This window comes from Bos mutus, chromosome 11, assembly GCF_027580195.1.
Source record: "Bos mutus isolate GX-2022 chromosome 11, NWIPB_WYAK_1.1, whole genome shotgun sequence".
Classification (NCBI taxonomy): Eukaryota; Metazoa; Chordata; class Mammalia; order Artiodactyla; family Bovidae; genus Bos; species Bos mutus.
In genome coordinates, this window is record NC_091627.1 from 36,595,209 (window position 1) to 36,618,558 (window position 23,350).

Genomic DNA, 23,350 nt, shown 5'->3' on the forward strand with positions numbered 1-23,350 from the left:
AGTCCTTACTCTTAGAAGCGTTATAACTAATTTATTAAATCAATCTGTTTGGTGGTGCTAATGGGTAGTTTTAGTCGCTAAGTTGTGTCTGACTCTTGAGACCGCATGGACTGTAGCCTGCCAGGCTCCTCTGTCCATGGCTTTCCCAGGCAAGAATACTGGAGCGGGTTTCCACTTCCTTCTCCAGTGGATCTTGCTGACCCAGAGATTGAATCTGCGTCTTTACAACTGAGCCACCAGGCAAGCCACTAATGGGTACTAACTCCCAATTATCACTGTGCATTTTAATAGCTGCTTCTGGAGCTACTGTTACCTTGATCTCCAAGACAAGTTCTCTGCTGGGAATTCCAGAAGGCAGAGGAGTAGTACCAAATCTAGTGCAGATAGCCAGTCACTGGAATGTCCTTAGTAACACCATAGAAGCTGGCCCTGCCCTGGAGTAGGAGTAAAATAATTCCCAATGACGCTGGCCAAACTAAGTTTAGGGGGGAAGAAAAAAATCCTTCAATTACCCTTCTATTAAGTATCTTTCTACTTCTCAACCAGCAGAGATTTATGTGCCAGCTGCTCTCCAGAGCTGCCATCCTCCTGGTCCTAAGGTTAATACCATTCGCCCTTTCATGATTCAGACAATTCACCTTTATAATGTCAAGCTGAAACAGGCAGAGCTAGGCTTGTTTGAGTTGACATGCCACTTGCTGCCTACATATTTTATCAGCCTTGAAGACTTTCTACATGCTTCTGGGGGCTGAGCTACTGCTATGAGCTAGTATCCATGAATTGTAGGCTGCCTTAATCTTCAAGACTTGCTTGCTAGGTCCCCAGTTTCAATAACAGAATGCAAAGAGAAGGAAAAAAAACCAACATTTTGTACTTTGTAGCACAAAATTATCCTTATAATGAAATGTATCTTATAATGAAAAGTATAGCCATTAAGCCTGGCTCCTCTGTGGATGATCAAAAAGACCCAACCACATTAGCGGAAGATCAAGTCAGAAGGTGGCCACCTCCACCCCACAGCAGCAACTATCGGTGCCTTTCCCAGAGCTTCAACTTCTGAAGCCCATCTTCCATCTTGACTTTTCTTCTCCAATTAGAGTCATCCTGCTTCCACGTGGAACAGAAGGGTGGCATGCCAGCTCAGACACTGCCTAGCAAACATGCTCTGTGCGCATGTTACACAAACAGACAACAGAACATTCAATTCCAGCCTCAAGTATCATCAATCCTTGAATCTTTGAACTCTGGAGAGACTGATGATCAGTTGTGTATGGATCAGATTCTGCCTAGTAAAACAGGCCAGGCAGATACTCCTATTATCAAATAGGTTTGTTTTGAAATTCATACTCTGAGGCAGCTTCTCTTCAGCTGTCAAAGATGTACTTTGTGCTTTAAATAGAAATGGAGCCAACATTATTGCTTATTTGGGGTGAAATTAGATTGGGCTTTTCTACATTCTGATTTAATTTCTTATAAAATTTCAACACAGGTTTCTTCTGACCTAGCTTTAGTGCCTTTTGAGCAATAATATCTGGGACTTGTCTTCTCTAAAAATGGCAGATTAAGTCTCATTTTCCTAAGCCTTTTCTGAGTTTCTAGATATAGGGTGTTTCTTGGATCTCTCTCTTCAGCCCTCCTTGACGCTGTCCCCAGGAGATGGGTGCTATAGAGTCTCTCTTACAAATAGGACTCAGAGGAACTAAGGGCTTCAGTGAAGTGCTCAGCCTTAAGCAACCCAAAATGGCTGAACAGGCCCATACCCAAGGGGAGGTGTAGAAACAAACATTCAATAACCCCAGTTGTCGGCCAGGGACTGTGCCAAAGAGATTTCTTATATCACTATATTTAATCTGCTGAACAAATTGAGAAGTGAATTGTGTTTTCTCTTTAAAGCTGAGGAAACTGAGACTCAGAAAGTTTACTCTACTTGTACAAAGATGAAAGGACTGCCCTGAGGCAGAGCCAGAATGTGACCCAGGGCCGACTAACGCTGAAGAGCTCACAGCTCCACAGCTTCAGAATTTTAATCCAGGGCCAACAGATCAAATTAAATAATATATGAGAAAGCTATGAAGTGCTATGTTTTGGTTATTATTAGATACTATGTCTGTAACTTTGTCATGTCCATAAAGGCTGCTATACTACCCTAAGGGGACAGAGCTATATTTCATCTGTGTCAGGTCCAAAACTGTACTTTTCACATATCCATTTGGAACCAGGAGAATCTAACCACTGAGAAAGAGCAATGAGAAAAAGACTTTCCAGAACCTGCTAATCACATAGTTGAAATCACTGTGACCAACAGAAAGTCACTTCCATCATGGAAGAAAGATAAAGTAATGGAATCTTCTGGAAATAATTGGCCTGCTGAGAGGAGTGTCAAGTGCTTTCAAGGGAAAGGTCTTGGTAGAGCAGTGAGGGTGACTCCAGGCTCACTCCTGCACACAGCAGCTGAAGGGCCTCAGAATGTCCATTCCTTTTTCTGCACCTGGCTTTCTGCAATTTGAAAATGATGGAGCATAGTCCCTCTCTGATGCTCTCCATTTCTGAATTCGGTGATTCTATAGAGCTCACCGTGAGCCAACACAACCTTACAGACTGTTGGTCCCCTCACTCTGTCTGCCTCTAAATGAGGGCCTGCTGTTATCCCTAATGGGTTCCCCAGGAAAGGAGGTGGAATGTGCATCACACTCCATAGGGACTCAGTTTGCCTCAAGATTCTCAAAGAATTAAGAAGGAGAGTTCAGGCAGATTTTACAGATGACTGCCAGGGTGAGTGTGTGTGTGTGTGTATTCACACATTTTTATCAGTCTGTACCCATATTCTTAAATCTTCCAGGATATGAGTTACATTTCTAAAACTGAATTAACAGCTTCAAGAAATTGTTCTAGTATAAAATACAGCCATTCAGAAGAACTGTTCAGTAACCCATCAGAAAAACCCTGTGGTGGCCCTTCCCAGAGAGATGCCCAGTTCCCTTGGCTGTGGTGAGTTGGCAGTGACCAAGAACTTTGAGACTGAATCTGGACTCTGGGAATGTGAGTGATTACCACAGCAATCTTGCTCAAGGCCTGAGCCTAGGAAGCCAGCTGTGGCTACTCTGGCAAAGGTGGGAATCTTCCCAGCCTGAGCCACAGGAAGGAGACTGCATGGAAGTTTCAGGCACTGTCCAAGCATAACAGGGATAGCAGATGTACTTTGAACTCTAGAGTTTTCTCTTGAGTGGACTTAGAAAGTCCCACAGTCTTCCTTTATATCCAAACTGACCTCAAGCTTCCCCAAATCCCTTAGATCAAGGTCCTTTGTACCTCCTTCACCCCAACCCTATAAATGCAGAGACCCCCCCACTAGTTTCCTAAGTCTCCTTTAGACAACCCAAATTAAGGGACCAACAGCCTCCTTTAGACTTTAAGACATGTCTTCTGAGGCTGGCTGGTTTCTAGAGGCCACAGGTGGCAGGTGCCAGCCTGGGCAGGTTCATAGGAGCCCATTGGATGATGTTGCCCAGCCTCAACCCAGCACAAGGAGTGAAAGCAAAACCACAGAGTAAAAAGCAGAGTCATAGAAAAAAGAGAGAAACAGTATGTTTATCAACCTCGTGATACTTCACCCTTCTTCATTTTGTCTCTTATTACAAGTGTCCCAGGAGTCAAGCTTGGACTTACGTTCTCGACTCTGGCAGCAAGGAGTGTATGGTTATAGAACAGCCCCAAGTAAGGGATCTCCCTGGGGGAGATGGAGAATAGTTCCAATGGAGGAATTATGAAATTCCTCCATTTCATAATGGATAGCATGTACTGAGAGTTTAACATGGTCAGGCACAATCCCAGGCACCCTATATCATTATCTTATTGAGTTCCTATGAACTAAATGGGATTTGTATCTCAATTTGATAGAGGAAGACACTGGAGCTTAGAGAAATGAAGTCACATCTGAAGTTACTTGCTCACATAGGAAGTGACTGACTTGGTTTCCACTGACCTGCTTCCTCCATGGGACCCCAAGGCCTTGACATCAGTAGCTCACTAACAGGGAATTATGAATTGAAAAGGCAGCAGAAAGACTTCCCTTTGTTCAGAGCCACAGACACCAATAACAGTCAAGACCTGCAGTGAGGCAAGACAGGAACTGGGACAGGCAGGGTCAAGATGGAGGCCGGACAGGAAGCAAAGCACTGAGCTGTCCTTGAAGAGTGTCCTGCTCCCCCCTTCACAAAGCCAGACCTGGGATACCCTAGGCGAGGACTGAGTCAGTCTTGTCCATCCCCAAGAGCCAAGTCTTACTCCCAGTGGGAATGACTCAGAAAGTCAAACCTACAGCGGCATTGAAGTCCGGGACTCCATGTTGATGTCTGTTTTTCCTGATATCCTCTGTGGTATCCTTTGTGGTTCTTGGTAGGCTAAGGGTCTCCATTAAGGGAACTGAGAGTGGGATGGGCAAGGTTTTTGGACTATCTGGGGCCCACAAGAGAGTTTATTCAACTGTATGCTCAGCCCTGGGATCTGCATCTGAAAACAGAATTAACAGGTTTGCTACTAGTTTAACATATGGCAACATAATTGTGATTTTTGCCTCGGGGTTATTTTCCTCTCTCTAGTTTTCTTGATCCAGTGCTTAGCTGCCAGGATGCTGATAGCCTGACATGGGGCCTGATATCTCTCATTTGCTGAATGGTGGTCTCTATGGTCCCACCCAGCTCTGCAGTCTTTTCCTATGCATACTTGCCCATAGGTCTTATTAAGCAACTTAACACCATCAGGATTGTTTCTCAGGGATAGAGCACAAGTCCTGAGATTTGACTCCAGTCCTGCTACTTGTCAGCTGTGCAGTGTGGGGCACTCTCTCCCTCTCTCTGAGTCCCAGCCATCTCAGTGATAAGACTAACTTCCCAGGACTGGTAGGAGGACTCAATGAGAATGATGCATGTCTTTAGAATGGAGAAATTCCTAATGCACATTAGCTGGTTCAGAATTTACTCATGCCCTTTTGAACACAGCTTTCTGTTCACCACGAGAAACAGTATTTACTGGGGCAGTCAACCAATAGCACATGACCATTTCCTCAGTATTTTGTTGTACCACAGGAAGGTTGGTGTTTCTGCCTTAAGGTGATATTCGCAGTCAGCTGTTAGAACTTGAAGCAACATTTAAGGTTGTTTTTCCCATTGGACAGGTGAAAACACCAAGACCCAGGCCAGGGAAGATTTACCCACGGTCATATGGCTGGTCAGGGAGTCCTTCACATACAGAGTAGAGGGCATCTCTCCTGGCTGTGGAGGCCTTTCCGAATGGCATCCTCTCCAGGCAGCACCAGGCCTGAGCTAGGTTGAAAATCTGTTACTGAATCACCAGCTCTCACCTCCTCAGGCTTGGCTTATTGGCACATTTAAGCTAAGGCTGTAATGATTCATGGGTGGCCTTACAAATGCCAATGTATTCCTGACAAGCCTGATTTGTGTATTCAATAAAGAACCATATGAAGCACCATACACATGTAGCAATTTTCTTGTAGGTGACCTTTAGAGGTCATAAAATAGAGCTTCATATTCGAAACTTCAGTTCATTAGATAAAGCTCCAGGAACCAGCAGTCTTGAAATACTGTCAGGCCTTAAGAATTGTATCCAGCTCAAGAGAACTCCCTTGGCTGCCACCAATCCTGGGGCACAAGGTGGGGTCTCCTTTTCTCAAGAGATTTCCCTGAACTTTCCAAATGTTGACCTCAAGATCATGAAAGACCCTGAGGACCATCTTAGAGGAAGACACTGGATCCAGAGACATAGAGGAGCTTGCCAAAGGATGCACAGTGGGTGAGTTTAGAAGTGTTCTAAATTCCAGCTCCTAACCTGGTAACTTTTACTATTATCACTCAAAGCTGTGAGTAACAAACAAGTAAAATGATATCTTAAAACAATTTTTAAAATTCTAAAAAATCCATACTGTGTTTTTCTGGATAAGCTGGCAAAAGCATACCTAGCTAGGTTTCAAATATTCCACAATGATTTGATGGCTAAAATAATCTCCAATAAGGCTTCCTGGCCTCTCGCATCCTAAAAGTCCTCTTCTCCTGCTTTGTGGTGGTTGCTGGACAGCAAGTCTGTGCACAGGCCAGAAGCTATGTGAATACAAAGGGAAGAGAAAAGGGTGGTCTAGGAGTCAAGTGGGAAGATCCTCTTTGCCCTGTTTTATATCAAAGCCTCAGAGGGGCACCAGGGTGTCTGGGGAGTAAACAGAGACATAAGCTCCAAACTGGGGTCTGACTGCTCAAGGTGAAAGCTTGCCTCTGTCACTTACTGGCTGTGCTATCTCAGGGCAAATTATTTAATTTCTGTGTGGCTCGATTTTGTTTTCACTTTAAAGTGGGGATTAAAACAGGGGCCACCTCAGGGAATTATGAGGAGGATTAAATGCAATACACACATCAAGCACCTGGCATGGGGACTCACACACACAGTCTGATTCTTACTAAATGATGGCAAGCCTTGTTCTTGCTCTCCAGTTGGCTCCAGGCTCAGTCACCACAGAGCAGAAATAAAGGGGCGCATGTTCAGCAATGAAGGCAGAACTATGTGAAACCTTGTAGAAGCTCCTCCTCACTTTGACAGGCTGATCAAGCTTTCCTTTGGAAGCGAAGTCACGCTAGACCTTGAGTAAGAAGAGCTGGGTTCAAGCCCTGGCTTGAGATATTACTTCAAGAAAGTCCCTCAACCTCTCTAGGCCTCAGTTTCCTCGTCTGAAAAATGAAGTAGTGGAATAAAATGATCCTCAGATCTCATCCATCTCCATCATCCTAAGACCAATTTCACCTTTGGGCATGGCTGAAACAAGCTTTCTAATCTGGCTCTAGCCAGCTGGTCAGCAGAATCCCAGGAGTCCTGACTTCCAGCTCAGGCTCCTTTCTCCTTTCTCCTCTGGGTTTTCTTCTTAAGGAGCATTTAGCCCACCAGTCATCTTCTATGTTAATCCACCAGCTACCGTCAACATTCTGGTCACACTCTTTATGAGATCTGCCCCCTGCTTGCCCTCCCCCACCACTGTTCACTTGGAGGGACCCCAGAACTGAAATCATTCACTTCCTCCCCACCAGCATCCTCCCTACAATGTATCTGGGAACCAACCACCAAATTTAAGACATCTGCTCAGCTCACTTATAATCAAGATGCAGCAAAAAAGGGCCAAGTCTCCTTCAATCAATCAATTATAGAAACACAGCCTCAGAAGAGTCTCAGAGGAGGGTGTGTGTGTGCATGCATGCCCACAAGGGAGGAAGATCAGCACAGAAAGCTCAATTCTCACTTCCCTTATCTGTGGCCGTAACAATATTACAGATTGAAGAAATGGGACTTGGCTCTTCATTCCAGAACAGAAAATTAGAAATAATTTAAATTCTGAAGTTAATAGCCTCTTCATTTTACAGATAGGAAAACTAAGGCTCAGGAAGGTGAAATAACTTGGCCAAAGTGGCATAGCCCAGGTTCTGGAGAAGCAGAAAGCTAAGACTAAAGTCTAAATTGGACGTCTAGGCCAGTTTTCTGCCTGCAATTTTCAGGAAGCGTTTATGCAAAACATGGTATCTCTAACAGAATGAGGCCAGATCTGGAGAGCATGGTGAAAACATGCTCTTTGTACACTGCTCAGCATGGTATCCACCCAAATGAGATCATTCCTGAAACTAGATGGTTGGAGGAGACCTCTGAGTAGTGTGGCAGCCCCAACAACCGGAGAAGGCTGAGGGTCCTGGGAAGTCTTGACCTCATGCAAGGTGGCCCTTCCCACTCGCTCATCTGTCTCTGCTGGTGAGGACCCCCTGAGTGTTGGAGGTGAACATGAGGTTCCTCCCTGGTGCCAATCTCAGAACACAGGCTTCCCTAACACAGACTCTGTGACCTTCAGAAACTCCTAATCTGGCGGGAAAGAAAGACTTACTCACACCTAACTTTCACCATAAGCAGACCTGTGGAAGCCATGGGAACACAGAATAAGAGAGACCTGCCTGGAAGGATCACGGGCTCATGGAAGAGGCAACTTTTGGGCTGCAGTTTGAAGGGTGAAAGGATTTTGACAGATGATAAAGATTAACTAGGAAGGTTAAGAATAGAGGAAGGAATGAGGTTATTCCAGGGAGGGTGAGGAAGTAGTTTGCTTATTTTCATGGAGTCATGTGGATTTTGAAGCTGGACTTCTCAGCATTAAATCCCAGCTCAGAGAGTATCATGGTTCAGGATAAAGTGCTCTCAGGTTCCAGAGGACAAAACTAGGGACTTAAAGAGTTTTAAGGAAAAATATTCTAGCAAATAGTCATGCCACCAAAATGCAGGCTATTGGCCCCTCAATGGAGCAGCTCTCATTCCTCTTCAGAGAGCACTAGGGAAGCACCTATGCTCCAGCACATGGAACTCTGTCCTCACAGCTAATCCTGACAGTGATGCTCTCAATTAGGAATCATGACCATTCCCACTCTTCAGATGACAAAGAGAATCAAAGACGGTGGTTGTCACTGATGGTAAAATAACAACACTCTTAAGAATCAGAGCTGAGAATGAAATTCACATCTCGATCCCAACCGAGCTTCTTCCCCATCATTCAAACAGAGGCTGGAAGATGTCTTGCTTCCATGTCACAGAGGAGATTTTAATAGGCAACTAGGAGGTGTATGAAAGATCTATGGTTTCTAAGCCCAGTCCTACAGTCCCCACATCCCAGAATCTTGTTTTTAAGCTCTCCAGGGGACTTCCCTAGTGGTTCAGTGGTTCAGTGGCTCAGACTCCGCATTCCCAATTCAGGGAGCCTGGGTTCAATCCCTGGGCAGGGAACTAGTTCCCACATGCCACAACTAAGAGTTTGCATGCTGCAGTTAAAAGACCCTTCATGACGCAACGAAGATCGGAGATCCCACTTGCTGCAACTAAGAGCTGGCACAGCCAAATACATAATCAAATGAATATTTTAAAAATTATTTTAAAAAGAAGCTCTCCAGGTGATGGCGAAGCAACTAGACTGAGCTTGTATGTGAGCTTACCCACATCAGGATGGTACTGACCCTACACTGATGTAACCTTTAGGGCAGCAAGAACCGCCAGGCTGACAGAGACCCACAGAATTAAAGTGATAATGTGAGTAAAGCAATATTTGGGAGTAACATGTGAGGAAATGCTTTGTAGCTCAAGTACTGAGAAAATATCAACCACCACCCAGGGGGCAGGAGCAGGGGACAGTTGTAGGGTCTGCCAAGCAGGTGGCCTGGGTCTGAATCTCAGCTGTGTTACTAGCGCTGGGCAGATCAATGACCTCTCTGCGCCTAATTTACCCGCTGTAAGATGAGGCTATTTGATGAGACTGCTGTGGGCCCCGAAAGCTCACCATTTCTGTGAATTTCTCACAGACCAAATTATTCTAGTCATCTATTCAAATGAGCTGGTTAAAGTCTTGTTAATCTGAGGTCTGTTCTGTCATGAAGTTCTGCCCCTGAGGTAGGTCTTCACATAACATTTCACTTTAAGAGGATTTCCTCTCATTTTTATCACTGTTGATCAGTCATTTTCCTGCATATGTTTTGGACACATGTCTTTCTAGACTGGTTAGAAATGCTCTGTATACAATATCTCAGATGTCCCAAAGCTGTCAAAACAAAAATTCCTCAGCTCACTCATGTCTGCTGAATGTGCTTTTTCATATTGAGATTTTTTTTTAAAAAGCCTGCCCTAAGTAGTTAAAGTCACAGCTTTTCTTTCTAAATGAAAATATGTCCAGCCTAGGAACTGTTCTCCCTTTACACACATGTCTTTCCTGATTAATACGACATTAGGAGTAACAGGGCTTAAGGGAACATCCATACCTTTTACTAAAATAGAGATCCCCAGGGGCAGAAATGGCTGGGAACTGAGGGACTTGAGTATACTCCTGGCTGGCCCCTGGACCGTTCAGCACATGCTGTAGTTTCATCCAGGGTATGTTTAAGAAAACACTGGGGATGCAGAGGAAACAGGATGTGGATTATTGACCTCTAAGAGCTTCCAGTTTAGGAATCAGGATGATTCAGGGTCATACATAACTAAGATATGAAGAAAGTGTGACACCGACATGCAAAGTGCTGCAGAAAGACATTATATAACCTTTCTTGCTGAGAAGATGGGAACAGTGAGGTCTACAACCTTGTAGGTTGTCCTAATTTGGGGTTAATTTGGTCACTAGCTGTGGGGTATGAATGCTCACTACATGGTTTCCAAAAAGACACTCTAATAGGCAGACAGTATCTTTGCTAAAGTTGAAAGTCTTATTTCCCAAGTAAACCTTCCTATAGGTTTGACAGTTCATCAGATCCAGGGGTACAGATACAAAACAATCATACCACAAGTGTTTAAGCAGCACCATTCAGACGGATATTCAGAACCACCTTAGACCTGTGACCTATGATAAAAGTGAACTAGGCTAACTGATGAACCTATCTGCAGGGCAGCAGTGGAGACACACACACAGAGAACAGGCTTGTGGACACAGTCGGGAAGGAGAGGGTGGGGCCAGTTGAGAGAGCAGCACTGAAGCATACACATTACCATACATAAAGCAGATAGCCAGTGGGAATTTGCTGTGGGACACAGAGAGCTCAACCTGGTGCTCTGTGACAACCTAGAGGGGCGGTATGGGCTGGAGGTGAGAGGGAGGTTCAGGAGTGAGGGGATATATGTATACCTATGACTGATTCATGCTGATGTATGGCAGGAGCCAACATAGTATTGCAAAGCAATTATCCTTCAATTAAAAATAAATTAATTAAAAAGTAAATAAATAAATTTTAAAAGTAGGCTAGAATCTTTATGAGGGGCAGGAGCAAAGAGCTTGGCAAACTGTAGACACCCACTGTATGAATGAATGTACAATAGATAGATAGATGAAAAGTCATATTTAACATCTCTACCTTGGGTTGAATAAATTAGACCCATCCATGACTGCTTTAACAGGTGACCTAGTTTACAGTTGGACCATAAAAAGGATGAAATACAAATTAGGAAAGTAATTTGGTTCATTAGAAACATCAGGAAAGCCCCAGGTTTTGTGGAGCGGGTATCACGAGATGGGATTCTTGGAGAATTTGGGATGCTCAAGAAAAAAACCATTCCCTGTACAAGTCAGAATCTTTTCAGATTTCAAGAGGGGGATGATGCAACCCTAGTATTATCAAAAATTTTCATTAACTTTCTCCATAAAAAAAAATTACAGGGAGAAAGAAACATCAGTGTAGCCTGGGTACTCAGAAAAAGGCCTGAGGTAGAAGCAGGGACTGAGCTGGGCTTTGCAAGCTAGAGCAGTAGGATCTAGGGAGACAGGTTCAAGGAAAGGAAAACAAATTAACCAGGGACAAAATGGAATGAGAAAGAAGGAAACACAGGGGAAGGAGGGGAATGTAAAAGAGAAAGGGTATTTACCGGAATGACAGTGCTTGTTCTCTAGGCAGCTTTGACACTGCTGGTGACTCCCGCATGTAAAATTCTCATCCCTTCGGAACCTGTGGCTGTTCCACCTTCTGGTTCTCCTCCTATCCTTTCAGTTTCTCCACCTCTGACTGTTTGTCATGCTCCTCTTCAATCACAGCCTCCATCATAGTCTGTGCTAACCACTCTCTATCACACCTGTCTCCTCAAAGCCAAGACAGATGTACAGTTCTCTACTGACCATCTTTACCTGGGTGTCCTGAAAGCACTTCAAATGTAACTGGTTCAATACAGGTCTCGCCATTGTCTCCTCTCTCTAGATGTAATAGTCCCCATCTCTCCTTGTCAAGTATTTCTCCTCCTCCATCCTCTGATGGTGGGATCTTCATCTACTCAATTACTCAAGCTGGACTCTCCTACAAGGGCAACCTAGTCATTCTCACCTTACAGCTGGAATCTGTCCTAGGTTCCCCTACTGCCCTTCCTTTTCCAGCCTATGCTTCACACATAGGATCATATCTAAACACTTAGTATACCCAGAAGTAACTGTTTCTCCAGGCTCCTCTCTTCCAGACCATCTTTACCCTGAGTCACTGGGCTTGACCTGCTTCTCATCACCCCCCTGCACATTCACTCCCTCTGCCTGCAAAGCCCTCCCCAGAGATCTCAGTGGCACCCAGGGTCCAGGGCCCAGCTCAGCAGTCCCTGTCTCCTGAACGTCTACCTTCCGAAGTCCTTCACAGAACTGGCTCTCCCTCCCTGTGTTCCAGGGAGCTTTGGACATGCCTCTGTTACTGCACCTGTCTTATAGCAGGCAGGTCTGCCTCATCCTCAAGACTTCTTGTGCTATTGGTATTTAGCATGGAAAGTTATAACCAACCTAGATAGCATATTCAAAAGCAGAGACATTACTTTGCCAACAAAAGTTCGTCTAGTCAAGGCTATGGTTTTTCCAGTGGTCATGTATGGATGTGAGAGTTGGACTGTGAAGACAGCTGAGCACCGAAGAATTGATGCTTTTGAACTGTGGTGTTGGAGAACTCTTGAGGGTCCCTTGGACTGCAAGGAGATCCAACCAGTCCATTCTGAAGGAGATCAGCCCTGGGATTTCTTTGGAGGGAATGATGCTAAAGCTGGAACTCCAGTACTTCGGCCACCTCATGCAAAGAGTTGACTCATTGGAAAAGACTCTGATGCTGGGAGGGATTGGGGGCAGGAGGAGAAGGGGACGACAGAGGATGAGATGGCTGGATGGCATCACTGACTCGATGGACGTGAGTCTGAGTGAACTCCGGGAGTTGGTGATGGACAGGGAGGCCTGGCGTGCTGCAATTCATGGGGTTGCAAAGAGTCGGACACGACTGAGCGACTGATCTGATCTGATCTGATCTGATGCCTAGAGCAGAACCAGGCATACAGTTAGTGCTCAAAGAGTGTTTATATCCATTATCCCATTCTTGTGTGTCACAGACACACTAAGGGGGAAATGATGCAGGCAGATAAGTAGGGGTGCAGAAACAGCTCTCAGGAGGATGATGCTCAAGATCAGAGAAAGCTTTGGGGAGCCACCTTCCCAGGCGTGAGAGCTGAGACTATGTTCACAGGAGCATGAATGCATGACCAGGAGACCACACAACACTGAGTGATGCTCTCCACATTGCTTATCTGTCAGTCTGTCCCTGTTCCTCACCCATCTCACTCTTTCCCTTTTGTTAATTTCTTTCCCACTCTGTCTGTGACAGTCATTTTAAATGGATCTCTTTTGATTTGCCTTTCTTGCTTTTGTGTCAGTTGGTCAATTATTCTTTTATTATTATTTTTTATTACCTTTTAATCTGACTTGATTCCTTTCCATTTCAGTCTGCCATTAACATAGAGGTAATTCGTTGGTATTTATTGAGTGGATCTATGTGTCCTTATTTTAAAGGCAAAGGATATGATCGAGTAGAGCATTTTAAACAAATCTCTCAAAACATCTAAGCCAACTACTTTCCACTTGATTTCCACAGACTGAGCTCATTGGTTCCCAGCAGGTCACTGGTCCTCATGGTGACAAATGTTGCCTGCTCTCGGTCTTGTACAACGGCTGGTACTGCTTTTCCTTACAGGACTCAGTCTTTCTGGTGACTACATCCAGAGCTGTGTGCTTATCAAGTAATAGAGAAAAATACAGAGGCACGGACAAGGAATGAACTTGACTTCCTGGCTCAGTGGACTGGGAAGAGAACGGGAAAAGGCCTGGCCTATCAGGGCAGAGGAATTGGTAAGAAAGCATCAGCTGTGACAAGGGTCCACTAGGGTCCCTTGTGGAGCTGCTTTTCACTGAAAATGCCAGGCTCTTGAGGGCAGTATGTCAGATCATGGCCAGCCACGTCACGTGTAATTTCAGAAATGTGATCAAACTGACTTCCTGCCAGAGCTATGAAGTGTATCCCACGGGGGGCTGGAGGGCTTTTTGTTTACCATTTTTTATTCTGGGGTAGGTTGATTTTTTTTTTTTTTTTTTTTGAGAAAGAGATTTAAATTACTCAGTCTTTTCAATCAAAGAAATTGATACATTAACAAGACTGGTGATGGTGGTAGCAGCAGCAAGGGAAGTAATTAAAAAGTCTAATCTTTCTTTGTTTCCAAAAACACCAGTCCCTGAATTGGATGGGTCCCAATGCGCTTGAAAATAGACAAAGTTTTAATAGAACTTTTATTTAAAGTCCAACAATGACTTTGTTGTTCTCTGATGTTGAAATGTTGGCAGGAACCTTTCTTTTCCAGGATTCAGTGTTCTGGACATTGGAGGACTGGAGGGATGAAACACTACATTATTTTACCAGGACGGTTATAACAAAATACTACAAAATGGCTGGTTTCAAATAGCAGAGAATTATTCTCTCACAGTTTTGGAGGCCAGAAGTCTGAAATCAAGGCATCAACAGGGCCATGCTCTGAAGGCTCTAGGGGAGAATCTGTCCAATGACTTCTCCTAGTCCTGGCAGTTGCTGGCAATCCTTGGCATTCCTCGGCTTGCAAATGCATCATTCTAATCTCTGCCTCCATTATTACATGATGTTCAGCCTGCGTGTCTGTGTCTGTATCTTTGCTTTCTCTTCTTACAAGGACATCAGTTATATTGGATGAGGACCCGCTCTAATCCAGTGTGGACTCAACTGCATCTACGAAGGCCCTATTTTAAACTAAGGTCATACTCACAGACAGTGGGGGTAAAGACTTCAGTACACCTTGTTGGTATACTGAACCAGAGTCGATAGTAGGGGAGGCAAGACTGCCCATGCTCCTGGGTTGGGGGCGGTTACATTCACATCTAGGAAGAGGTGAATTACCCTAGCTTCCTAGGAATAGTCTCAATTTGGGGATATCAAGTCTTGGTCCTAGAGCTGCCCAGATCTTGGATATCAGATTGTTCATTCAGTCCCAACTAATGCTCACCAGCTCAGTAACTTGGTAACATGGTTGATAAATATCTTGAGCCCTCAGTTTACATTTCTACAAAGTGGGATATAAAATAATTTTCACCCACCACAATTTTTTAACACACTTAAGTGAGAAAGGGGGCTGTGGAAAAGTTTGGCAAAGTATCAAACTTCTTTTCCCAATAAATGAAAAATCTTTTTCTCATCCTCATTTGGGCAGAAACTTTGGTTACTTTGCTTTAAAACATGATCTGATTCTTCCTAAACCCAGGATGGCAAACATGAATTAAAGCTGGGGGGGAATATTATCTGCTTTTGTGGTTCTAGAACTCAAGGTGATCAAAACCCTGTAATCTCTTATTACCTGGAGCTTCCAAATGAAACAGATTTTTATCTGGGTAGGGAGCTGGAGCCCAGTCTTTTAACCAAGCCTATAAATAAGTCCTAAGGCATCAGAGCTGGATGATAAAAGGAAAAAAAAAATTGTTTCTTTATACACCCCTCTCCCCCTTCTTCAAAGCCTTGAGGGAAGAATGTGCAGCTCTGTTTGTTGATGATGAAATTAGCAGGCTCCCATCATTCAGGACAAGATGAGAAAGAGCTGGAATCTGATACCAAATGCCATTGAAAAGAATATATTTTACACAACATAAAAGGCCCCAACGTAAATTAGAAGAAATATGGGGAGACTTCAAAAAGGTGGGTCAAACTTTTTCCTCAAGCAGATAATTACGGGCTGGGGTGAGTAAATCTTATTAGCCTCTATCCACCTCGTCTCTTCTCATAAAACACCAGTGGAGAAGAAAGCCATACTCAATTCAGTCCTGGACGGCTTGCCTGAGAGGGCTGGCCACCACTGTCTGTCATGATGCCTGTGGTTGTGCTGCTGAAGCCTACCCCTGCCGCCCCCTCCTACCTCCCCACCAGCCGTTCCCTCCCACCTTCACCCCAGCGTGCAGGTGAGGACAGCCAGCCAGCACCAAGCTCCATCACTCAGGGCCCACACTGACTTGCTGAGTCTTAGTTGCTTCTTACTGTCTAAAGAACTATCCCTTCGGGCAGAAATTTTCCAGTCAAATCTCTCTGCCCAAGTTTGAGGTCTTAAAATTAATGAAGTTGTTAACATTTCTTAAAATGTCTTTCACAGCAGTTGAAAGTTGTGAATTTATAACCAGTGAGCCTGCTGGCCTCTTTGGTTCATAGACACAGGCTGAGTCCCACAAACATCCTTAAGGCGACAGGAGTCTCAGCCTTCGGTTTTCTCTGCTGTGTGTCTCGGGACTAGTCTTCAACCTCTGTGCCCCAGAGGTGCTCTTTGTGCAATGGGTTGAACTGCCTACAGAACTGTTTCTCTGGCCAGTGAACTCAAAGAGAGGAAGAGTAAGTCTTGCTCATGTTTGTTTTTGTATCACCTCTAACATGTGGCACGGGGCCAGGCTCACACAGATGGTGGTGGAGACAGCTAAGTCCTATGGTCTCAGCTGAATTAAATATGGAAAGAAGACGAAAAGGCTCTGAAATTACCACTGCACTCAATCAAGGAGCCACCAACCAAGAATCATCTCGTCTCACCCTGTGAATCTATAGCAATGATGGTGCTGACTTTGGTACCTCATTGAGCATTTGGGCAATGTCTGACCAATGGTTTTGGTTCTCTCCTCTGCCAAGAAGGGAAATCCTGAGGATTCCAGGCTACAAGGAACATCTGAAAGGAATCTTGGGAATCACCCTTATCTGTTCCTTTCCCCTCTGGAGCATGCCACCGCACCCTCATTCTATATATGAGAAAGGGGAGGCCCAGGAAGAGGAAGTAGGTATATTAGAGTCAAACGGTGGAGCGCTAGCAGTTTAAATAAGCTCCAGTGGTTTTCTTCTCTTAACCTGAAACCTCTTCTCGGATGTTTCAGAGAGAATAAATGCAATGTTCTCTGTGTCATGCAAGAAGCAGACCTGACTTTTTTGGACATTACGTTTTATAAAAATTGTGGAAATACTGAGGGACTTTGAGAGCAAATACAAAAACATTATCCAAAGACTGCTTCTATCACAAATCTGGGTTTACAAAGCAATAACAGTACAAAGGACCAGATTTCAATTATTTATAAACACCTTTTCTTATCCTAAGATGACACTCAGTGTCTGGCCTAAATAAAATCAAGAAGTAATTTTTATCTGGAATCTCCGGAAAACTAATGACCTTCCCCTCCTACCAGGGGCGGCTTAGGAGTAGCAGGAAACATCCTAGAAGAGTACCATTCTAAACTGCCCTCGGGGTTTTGATGCATTTATTTTTTAAGTTTGAATTGAAAGTTACAGTTAATCTGAACCCAGACTTACTGCTTTACAAATGGAACACTAGCACATGGAAGATCTCTGTTAGGTGCACTTTAAAAAGCTCAAGCCCAGGGGCAGAAACCGAGTGGCAAGAATAGGCAAATATGCCCAGAAGGGAATCTAGAACTCAGAGTTGTACTAGGTTCATAAATATTTAATTGAATCAGGCCTGATGAGTGAATTCCATCCCGGAAGGCCTCTGCATTCATTTATCATGGACGATCCTCTATGAGTTTCTTCTTTGTGATAGGTTAAAATGAGAAGCAAACAGAGCTTTGTGCCTGCCCTCACAGGGTTCACCCTAGAGGAGTTCAAGAGAAGAAAAAAATGTTCAAGTAGAAATACATTAGTTCTCCTCCAAACCTTCCCTTTCCTCTGCAGAGGCCCAGCTTCTGTGAACTATCAGGATGAGGGCAGAGGATGAGGAATGCTACACCATGTAATTCTGGCCTCAGCCTAACAGTGTGAGTAGGTAGCTCCCTAGGAGAAAAAGTGAAGGGAAGAATTCTGTTTCTGTAGTTAGAAAATCCACTTTGTATGATCTTGTTATGCTCAGTTTCTGCATCTGTAAAAATGAAATGGGACCTACTTCCAAAGTTGTTGCAGAATCAAATGAACTGAAATAATATCTAGGAACATGTCTGGGTACTTTTAAGGAGGTACCTAAATGTCAGGGAATCACCTGAGGGGCCGCTGGTCTTCTGAGGGTCACAGGTCTTCTGGGGCCCCTCAAGTGATTCCCTGACATTTCAGCTCAGTTCAGTCGTGTCAAAGAGTCAGACACGACTGAGCGACTGAACTGAACTGAACTGAAATGTCAGGGAATCACTTGAGGGGCCCCAGAAGACCTGTGACCCTCATAATAATCCTCTCTCAAGAGATCACTATAGAGACACTCATGGATTAGAACCATGTATCTAGAAAGCCACAGTCAAAATGCAAACAAGTATTACATCTCATGGTGGGTAAGGAGCAGTCAGGAATACCACACATGCATAAAGGCAGCTGGGATAAGATGTGGCAGCCACAAAGCCTTTGGCTTCCTTCAGGATACAGAAGACGGCTGTCAGTCTGGAGAGGCCAGGCCTGAGGGCAATGGTCTTATGGAGGTGGCTGTCAATGGAAGACTAAGGGCACAGAAAGGCTTCCTTCTTGACAAGCCATACATCACTAATTGCCACTCACAGCTTCTTTAATTATGAGATGGTGACTATACATTACAAAAATCAAAATATACTTACCATATCGGCTGCGATGAGACAGGAAAGGGAAGGAATCTTTCATTATCCAGGTCAGATTCCATGCAAAAGAATCGGGAGGAAGAGAAGGCAGGTTTGTTGGTGACTCCAAGGAGCTCTGACCTGAACATAAAAAAGACAAAGAGAATACTGATCTTTGTGCTTGGGATGTGTCTTTTAGCTGTCACTCATATGGCTTATAAAAGAAAATTCAGAGGAGGCTTTCATGACATCAATTGGAAAATGAGGGAGAAAAAGACTGAGCCACTAGGAGATTGAATTGACCTCAGGACCTCAATCCACATTTTCTACCAAGGGCAGTAAGATCTAAGAAGTCTGAATCTTGTGACTAGGCCATGCCAAAGATGTCTGGTAGAAGAACTAGAAGCCAGGATACTTAATGGTTTGGTCTAGTAGTTCTATCCAAAGTCTGTTCTGCCTATGAGAATTTGAGCAACTTTACAGAGAATTTTAATTCATCGCATTCAAATAATGCCTCCACTCTACTTTGTGTTCAGATTTGTAACTTCATCTAATGTTGTTTGCTTGGGTTATTGTCTTATCAATAAGAATGTTGAAACTGCACTCAGAAGTTATGAGTTTTGACAATTATGCTATTTTCAGGGGGAAAATGCTAGGTGATGAGTTTTCCTATAGCTGAGAGTTCAGGGGAGCCACAAAGGATTAATGTTTCTGATTTGCATGAGAGAAAGAAGGATTGAGAGAAAAAGAGTAAAAGTACCATTATTCCTTTGCTTAAAAGTACCTCAAGTGGGTTTCATGTGGTGAAAAGTAATTATAATATATCTACAAATCAAACGAACATAGGCTGCATGCTCTTATGCAGTTCTTCCCAGAAATCCCCAACCCAATTGCTATTTGCTAATGTCTTAAGGCAGGTAAAGCTTTTTCTGTTAAAGAAGGACCAGTTTGATCAGTCTGAGCCTATCTGTTTAGGAGATAGGCTGAGTGTGGGCAGGAGGCAAAGAAGGGAACCAGAATTTCTTCTGCAGCTTCCATGGATGAGGCACCATGCTGGGCTCTCAACTCACATAATTTCACAATGACTCCCTGAGATAAGCATTACCATCTCAGTTTTACATATGCAGCAACTGAGGCTTAGAGGGCAAATGATGGAATCACGAACTGCAGCCAGATTTGCCTGACCTCAAGAGGCCATGCTCTACCATGAGCGGGCTGGCTTGCTACTCAAACAGAAAGTGTTAAACCACCTGGAGTGATTTCACAAAGAGGAAGTAGAGGAAGAAGAGAAAAAATAGCAGAAGCATTTCTCAGCCTGTTTGCTTTGCAGATTCTTCCATATCACTTCCAGCATGCACTCCTCCAGGCCCTATTATGCCTTCAATCCCCTTAAAGTATCAGTCCCTCTGCATATGTTTAGGAAATCATTGCTCTGAGTATTCCCAGCAGCCTTTTGTTTCCAGGCTGCTCCACTTTTTTATCTATAGGCGCTGCCTTTTCGTGAAGCCCACTTGTCTCTGTAACTAGAACATAATGGGCATTCTATACTCTCCTTCCAAAGAAACATTCTTCTTTCTACCTTCCAAAGACTGGAGTTGGAAGTGCTGGCCTGAGTACCTCAGTTCAGTTCACTCGCTCAGTCATGTCTGACTCTTTGAGACCCCATGAATCACGGCATGCCAGGCCTCCCTGTCCATCACCAACTCCCAGACTTCACTCAAACTCATGTCCATCGAGTCAGTGATGCCATCCAGCCATCTCATCCTCTGTCATCCCCTTCTCCTGCCCCCAACCCCTCCCAGCATCAGAGTCTTTTCTAATGACTCAACTCTTTGCATGAGGTGGCCAAACTACTGGAGTTTCAGCGTTAGCATCATTCCTTCCAAAGAACACCCAGGGCTGATCTCCTTTAGAATGGACTGGTTGGATCTCCTTGCAGTCCAAGGGACTCTCAAGAGTCTTCTTCAACACCACAGTTCAAAAGCATCAATTCTTTGGTGCTCAGCCTTCTTCACAGTCCAACTCTCACATCCATACATGACCACTGGAAAAACCATAGCCTTGACTAGACGGACCTTTGTTGGCAAAGTAATGTATCTGCTTTTAAATATGCTGTCTAGGTTGGTCATAACTTTCCTTCCAAGGAGTAAGTGTCTTTTAATTTCATGGCTGCAGTCACCATCTGCAGTGATTTTGGAGCCCCAAAAATAAAGTCTGACACTGTTTCCACTGTTTCCCCATCTATTTCCCATGAAGCGATGGGACCAGATGCCATGATCTTCGTTTTCTGAATGTTTAGCTTTAAGCCAACTTTTTCACTCTCCTCTTTCACTTTCATCAAGAGGCTTTTTAGTTCCTCTTCATTTTATGCCATAAGGGTGGTGTCATCTGCATATCTGAGGTTATTGATATTTCTCCTGGCAATCCTGAGTGCCTAGAAAAGATTTTTTGAATTTTCTCTCACAGGTGATCTAAACAGAAATGAGTTGAATTGGTTGGTACCTAGATACATCTTTTGTAACATTTCTCCAAAATGGCTCAGAGGAATGCACTGAAAGGAGTCAGATGTTACACTAGTAAGTTTGAGAGAGCAGCCACCTCATTTCACCCTCATATCAACTCTGTTTTACAGATGGGCAATGGGGCTGAGAGAATTGAGGTCCAAGATCACACAGGTCTACTTAAGAGCAGGCTTGAGGTTATTAGACTTTTAAAGAATTAATAATGCTAACTGAGCACACATGGAGTAGGCATTGTGGTAAGTGTTTTAAATGTGTGATTACACTCGATTCTTACAACAACCTTGTGAATAAATACTATTATCGGGCCTTATTTTGAGAACAGGGAAACAAAGCCTGAGAGAGGTTAGATGCCCTGACTGTGGCCACATGACCAGCAGGCAGGAGACCACAGAGTCAACAGATCAGGTTGGCCTGATGCTATAGCCCTTGCTCCTTATACCATCCTTCAGGGACTCCCACAAACTACTCCATGGTGATCAGTTCTCTATAGGGCCCTTCAGCATCCCCACTAGTCAATGGTTAATACCAGAGATAAGAGACTGCTCCAGAATGGGTCAACAGTGTGAGGGTTATGAGAAGGCTTTGACAATCAACTCCTTGCGAAGAACCCCATGTGAATAAAAATTGGCATCTCTGAGTCATCAGCAGAGCTCAAATTTTAAGTAATTCTGAAGCAACAGGAAGATCAAGTCTAGGTGATATTTCCCAGTTTCAGAATGATGTCATTTTTCTTAGCCATACAGTTTGGGAATGGTATTAACTTCTTCCTGGATGTGAAGCACCAAGCAAATGGGGCTAGACATCAGGAGGCACCTATGAATCTGTGCGTGGACATGGATGGCAGATTAAGTTAATATGGATAAGGGTCAGGTTATATACTCAGGGATAAAAAATATCTGAAATAATTCAAAAGGAGGGCTCTGAGGGTTGAGTCATGGCCTAGCAAGGAGCCATGGACCTCACTGTGGGTCACTCTTAATGACGTGAACTTAAACCATTTTACATCCAAAAGTGAAAGTGTGAGTCGCTCAGTCATGCCCTACTCTTTGTGACCCCATAGATTGTAGTCCACGAGGCTCCTCTGTCCATGGAATTCTCCAGACAAGAATACTGGAATGAGTAGCCATTCCCTTCTCCAGGGGATCTTCTTGACCCAGGGATCAAGCCTGGGTCTCCCACATTACGGGCAGATTCTTGACCATCTGAGCCACCAAAAATGCCAATAAATAGTTGAGCACCTTCAAAGTTGAATACTGGAGAGAAAGCACGCATTTTTACCCCACCCTTATAGGAATTCTCAGAATTTCTGCTAGTAGGCTGGGTTCACACATGGTCCCCAGAGGGGAGTGGATAATGATTTGCTACATGAGACTGGGGGAGCTAAAGGAGGTCAACCAAAAGGATGGGTCTCTTCACCTGAAAGTGTAAACACTAAGAAAAAGCACAGTCTACAAGAATGAAGTTGTTTGTCAAAATCAGAAGCACTGACACAGAAGTGGGTTCTAGTTAATGTTAATAGAATATGCATAAACATAGACTAGAAAGAACTGCATTTAAGTGCAGGGAAGAGGCTCTCTGCTCCCTTTACAATTCATTTCCACCCACTACCTACCTTCAGCCCTGGTGGGAATGGGGGTTTCCAGCATGGAGAAAAGCTATGCATAAGAAGTAATCCATTTAAGCAAGAAAAAAGCTTGGGTTTTTGGTGCTTTCCTCTGGAAATGTGAGGGTCCAGAGTGAATCTCACTAGCACAGACTTATGGGGTGAAAGTGTGAACTGAGACCCTCTGGTTCAAACGGAGTGTATCTTGGACCCTGAGGGAGGAGAGGGGTGGAAAGGAAAGGAGAGGAGAAAGTAGGAGCAAGGGCTTCCAGGTGTCCAAGTGATAGCCAAAACCACCTGAGGAGAAAAGTAATGTACTCCGGACTGAGGACATTTTTGATTGGCTACAGATAAGATTGTTTTAGGTTTTAGAGGGGATTAGGGGGATCTGGGGTGATATCCTGAGTCCTTTCCAGGTACCACAGGGTATCTAGGCACAGCGAAACCCCTAACTTCTTGACACTACTCTTTTCCTACCACGTGTCACCCCTCTTGCACCCTCAACTTAGATTCCAAGATTATCATTATAACAATTCCACTACAATAATTCCCTTGCAAACAGGTGCAACTCCTGTCCTTTCGTCCTTCACGGTTGTCCTGAGCATCTGAACGTGGTGGTAGGAAAGGAGGGGAGGAGCATACCAGATGCTTTAAAGTTTCACTTTAAAATTATAACCACAAACCTCAAGAGGACCCTCAGGACTGCCCAAGAATTCTTCTGAATTCCCTGATGGGCTCAATTCACCCTCGCTCTTCTAGTTTCACTACTTCTAAGATTTTCTTACCCCTCAAGCCTCCAATCCCTGACCTGCATTCCTC

General features: G+C 44.2%; 1 protein-coding gene across 1 annotated transcript in view; it reads right to left on the reverse strand.

The window, feature by feature from the left end:
• Nucleotides 1-23,350, reverse strand: part of ALK (ALK receptor tyrosine kinase) — a 738,336-nt gene that overhangs the window by 491,171 nt on the left and 223,815 nt on the right. Inside the window, exon 2 of the mRNA XM_070379310.1 lies at nucleotides 18,428-18,547. Coding sequence (XP_070235411.1) covers nucleotides 18,428-18,547 — 120 coding nt within the window. The remainder of the gene's footprint in view (nucleotides 1-18,427; nucleotides 18,548-23,350) is intronic.